The sequence below is a fragment of the Porites lutea genome, chromosome 12 (assembly GCF_958299795.1).
Source record: "Porites lutea chromosome 12, jaPorLute2.1, whole genome shotgun sequence".
NCBI lineage: Eukaryota > Metazoa > Cnidaria > Anthozoa > Scleractinia > Poritidae > Porites > Porites lutea.
This window is the reverse complement of record NC_133212.1, coordinates 16,457,500-16,461,957: the sequence shown is the minus strand read 5'-3', so window position 1 is coordinate 16,461,957 and position 4,458 is coordinate 16,457,500. Positions and strand designations below refer to the sequence as shown.

The following is a 4,458-nucleotide window of genomic DNA, read 5'->3' as shown; positions in this document are numbered from 1 at the left end:
AGTGCATGTGGTAAAAACGTGTTTTGTAACTGCCGTGCGCTTATGATCTTATCCTTGAAAAACGTAATATTTAACACGCAATAACAGTGGACTTGATGTATGACGAGATCATCGGTTTAAAAACCGCTCGTTTCCGTCCAGCGATTACAAAAACTCCACTCCAGGAAGCGTCTTCGAAAAAAAAACGCTGTTTAAGATGAGAAAGAAGAAAAGCTCCCTGTTTTGTTGTTGTTGTTTTTTTTCCATCTTTTTTTTAAATTGGATATGAGGGGACGCCCGGACTTTACCGTAAACGAAGCCCAACGTGCGACAGCGTAGCGAGCGTCCGTCACGTGATTGCAATATCTCTTATAATAGCGACTTCTTGTCTGCACGTGCTGGCAACACGTTTTTCCTTTTTCCTTGCTTGGTGGCCATATGTAGAGTTTCTACAGAAATGATTCGGTGACTATTACAATTTGAAGTATTCTTCCTGCCAGGAGCACGCAAATGTTAAAAACCGAAATACCATATATAAGTTGAAATTTCAAAAACGTAAGTTTTTGAATCTGTTTTATGCAAATCTCCGACTGTTTTAATTGAATGTTTACACAAGTGAACGTTGCTAGCAGCATGAATTCTAACATCAGGAGCCAATATTTAATACTACGAACGAATATCGATTTCTGGCGTTACTGCTAATGCAAGTCGAACAACACTCAAAATAAGTACGAGCAAATCGAGATTGTAAACAAAAAAACTGAGCTAAACTAATTCGATAAATATTATCATAAACGCGAAAATTTCAAAACACGACCCTTCCGAGTAACGTGCGTTATTCGAAAGGTAATGCCAAACCCTCAGCCTCCCTCCACATTTTGTAGCCAATGTGACTAAAAACATGGTTGTTTGTTTGAGGACTGATTATTCACGAAACGGACTGAAAGAAAGAGCTTCTAACAAATAACAATTGAAAAAAGAGATTGCCATGTCAGCGGTTACATAGAAAACGGAGCACGCATTTGTCCTTCGATTCTACAACATTAAAAACTTTGTTTTGTTTATTTCTAACCTAGTAAATAACAAATGTTACGCTTAGGTACATTTTGAACTATCTTCGAAATGGCGAGCTCCTTTTCCCAGAAAACAAAATTCTCAGGAAAGAACTACTTAACGAAGCCGACTTTTATCAGATTCAAGGGATAATCTCTCAACTAAGTGAAAACCTAACCAAACTATCCAAAATAATAAAGAATGAAGATCATGGCTTCACTGTCATGTCATGGTTGCCTCCTTGTGCTTCTTGTACCTTGCTGTTCCGAGCCAGGATCGACGGAAAGACTGATGCGGACTTTCACCGTTACTGTGACAACAAAGGGCCTACCCTTATAGTAATACAAAGTGGAGTATACATCTTTGGCGGCTACACAACAAAGTCATGGACATCACGTATGTGCTCCATCAATTTGTAAAATATTTCAGACTTAAGATTTATACCAGTAGAGATAAACCTTGTCACTTGGGTGTACATGGCGTGCATCATTATTATCAACATCGTCATTATCGTCATCATAATCATCATCATCATCATTATCACCATCACCATCGTCATCATCATCAACATCATCATTATCATCATCATTATCGTCATCATTTTAAAGGGGCTGTGTCACGGCAGTCCAGTTCATTTTGTTTAATTTTGCCAATTACTCGCCCTCAATCGCTATGGAAATCAAAGTAAGCAAAGAAATTACATGTAAATGACAAAATCAGAGATCCGAGACAAACAAATATGTCTCCTGAGCATTATTTTTTAAGTTGCAAGCAGCAGGGATCAACTTTGAAACACTGTTAGGCTGAACAGTTTTCAAAAAACCCTAATTTTAATCCGCTTCAATCTTCTCCAGTTTTGCCCATCCGTGGCATCTGGTGATTCTGTTATGTTATTTTAACCTTCCTTTAAAGTTTTAAACGGTTATTTTTATGTTTCTCTTAATTTGACTTGCATTTAAAATTTCCTAATTTGGCTGAATTTCATTACACAGCGCCTTTAAACGGTAAATGCCCAACAAAAGGATTTCGGTTCAGGATTTCGCTCTTTTGTAAAGGAAACAAAACGCTACCTAAAAGAGCAAGTACTTTTTTTTTTTTTTCTTAGGAAGATTAACATCGATTATATTCATATAAACCAAGCAAAGCAGTACTACATTGTTGAAACTGAGAGGGATTGGTATCATTCAATCCATCAATCAATCAATCAATCATCAATTACTTTTAATTTCAATTAACAATTCTATTATTGATCAAGTATAAACTATTTTTCTTGAACTGCAAACTAATATCCATTGTATACAAGATTTAGAAAATCTCCTAACCAATTTCTTTTGAAATGTTGGTCCTTAGGGGTGGGGGGAAGAGGGCTTGCATTTTGGCTGTTTTATTTATTTATTTATTTATCGTTTATTGTTTAGCTTCCTCCTTAATCGCCTTTGCTGACACTGAGTCCTTTTTGTTTACACTGGTCAATCCTGCTGGGAACCAACCGGTAAAGCTTACTTCAAAACCAGGTGGCGGAATACGATGCTGTAGTGGTAGGGGACCAGCTTTCGGTAATAAGAGCTACTACGACCTCAAAATTTGGGACGGAAATCAGGCAGCAGGTTACCTTCATCTTGGCCACGGTTTCAACTTTCCCAGTTCCGAGAACAAAACAGGATACTTTACTGGTTCTGACGGTTTTGTGGTCACGGAATTAGAAGTATATAAAGTGGGGTTTAAGAGTAAACTTAGCACTTGATGCTATAGTTTTATTTGTTCATATGTCACTGTATTTTTGTGCGACAATTGTGCTTTTTAGTTCTGTAATGTACTTTGTGAACACCTTTTGAAAAATAATTGACTGCTTTTAAATTTGCTGGCTTCTAAAATACAATTTGATCGTTAATGTTCATAAAATTTCCTTACAGGAACTATGTGGCACCCCATGACTTTGATAAGACTCTGTTTTGTACTGTTTACTGGGGGCTGGACATCAAAATAATTACTGATACTGACCATGCTCTTGTTTTTGTTTTTGATTTTTTTTTTTGTTGTTTTGTTTTTTGTTTTTGTCATAAGAACGTCCATTTTTCGAGTAAAGTCTGGAGCGTTCTTATTTTCTGGACAGTTTCAGCCTGGAAATGTTCTTACGTATGCTCTTATATTTTATTAAAAGAAATCTGATAACTTTTTAAAGCTTCATACAGATCTGATGACAGGAATGATGTATTATTGACTACACACAAAAGGAATGTGTCGAAAGAACAAAATTTTACATGCACTCTGATTCCTTGTAGGATATTATGTAATTCAGATTTTCTGGATTTAGGAAAGTAAAAGCAGTGAAACGTTATTTTTTCTTCTCTGATTCTCGGGAATGTTCGTAGCCATTTTGGCAAATTTCAGGCATGAACGTTCCCTTGCACCAAAGCCTGGTTAAGCCTGGAGATTCAGGTAAACCATGGTTGAACCAGACTTACCAGGCTTTTTTAATTGAAAGTGGTAAAATCTTGTAAAAAAACAAAGAGTGTATATTGTAATTTCCAAGAAATTTACGTACGTACTACAGTTTTTTGTTCTGATTGCAGAGATCCCTGAAACTCAAACTTTTTACGTCGAATGAGGTCAAGTTCAGTGCTGTCAGAAAAAAAAAAATATAGATATATATATATTAGGGTTTTGACAAGAACATTTTCAAAGAGAAATGGTGACTCGTCATGCCGCTCAGATCAAATTTTCTCTAGTTAAACTCTTGTTTTACCCGTGAGGAAGAGAAGGTGGTGGGAAAAATTAAATGAAAAATAGTTGTTACAATAATTACTGCTACCTAGGATTTTGGGAAAATCGTAAACTTGCCTTGTTTCTAAGTGTAAAGACTGTAAAAGCTGCCACATGACGGCTGTGATGTCACGTTATGGCACAGTTTCATCTTCCTTGGAAACTGTAACACTATGCAGTCATGTCGAGAGTCAATAATGTCAGTGGTGTCCGCAATATCGGCAATAAAGCGATACAAAGCTGTAATTCTGAAGGTCAGGCACAAAATACTGTTTAATTCAGTTCGCAAACAAGTCGAGTCTATTACACCCACGTCGTTGCTTGTCATTTCATCGATTTATGTTTTCTATTCAAAATATCTTTTTCAAAAAAAAGGGGGAGGGGGGTAATTGTGGTCATCGGCGTGCTACATGGCATGAAAGTGAAGTGTCAACTGTTGCGTCTAAATTTTTTTTCTCTTTTCTCTTCGAGGCCTTCCTGCGTGCTGTATGGCATGAAGGTGAAGTGTAAAGTAATGCGTCAGATATATAAGCGTCACCTTGTGCGTCGAATTTTCTTTACTTCATGCAAGAAATCACACTATCTTTTCTTCGACAAAACAAGTTAGAATACGTTTCATTCTTACATGACATTGCAAGCCAATAAAATGACAAGTGCACAACA

At 36.7% G+C, this 4,458-nt stretch overlaps 1 protein-coding gene across 1 annotated transcript in view; it reads left to right on the top strand.

The window, feature by feature from the left end:
• LOC140954017 (uncharacterized) overlaps nucleotides 1-2,858 on the top strand; it is a 3,622-nt gene extending 764 nt beyond the window's left edge. Inside the window, exons 2-3 of the mRNA XM_073403406.1 lie at nucleotides 1,079-1,428; nucleotides 2,451-2,858. Coding sequence (XP_073259507.1) covers nucleotides 1,079-1,428; nucleotides 2,451-2,776 — 676 coding nt within the window. The 3' untranslated portion in view covers nucleotides 2,777-2,858. The remainder of the gene's footprint in view (nucleotides 1-1,078; nucleotides 1,429-2,450) is intronic.
• The last annotated feature ends 1,600 nt before the right edge of the window (nucleotides 2,859-4,458 follow it).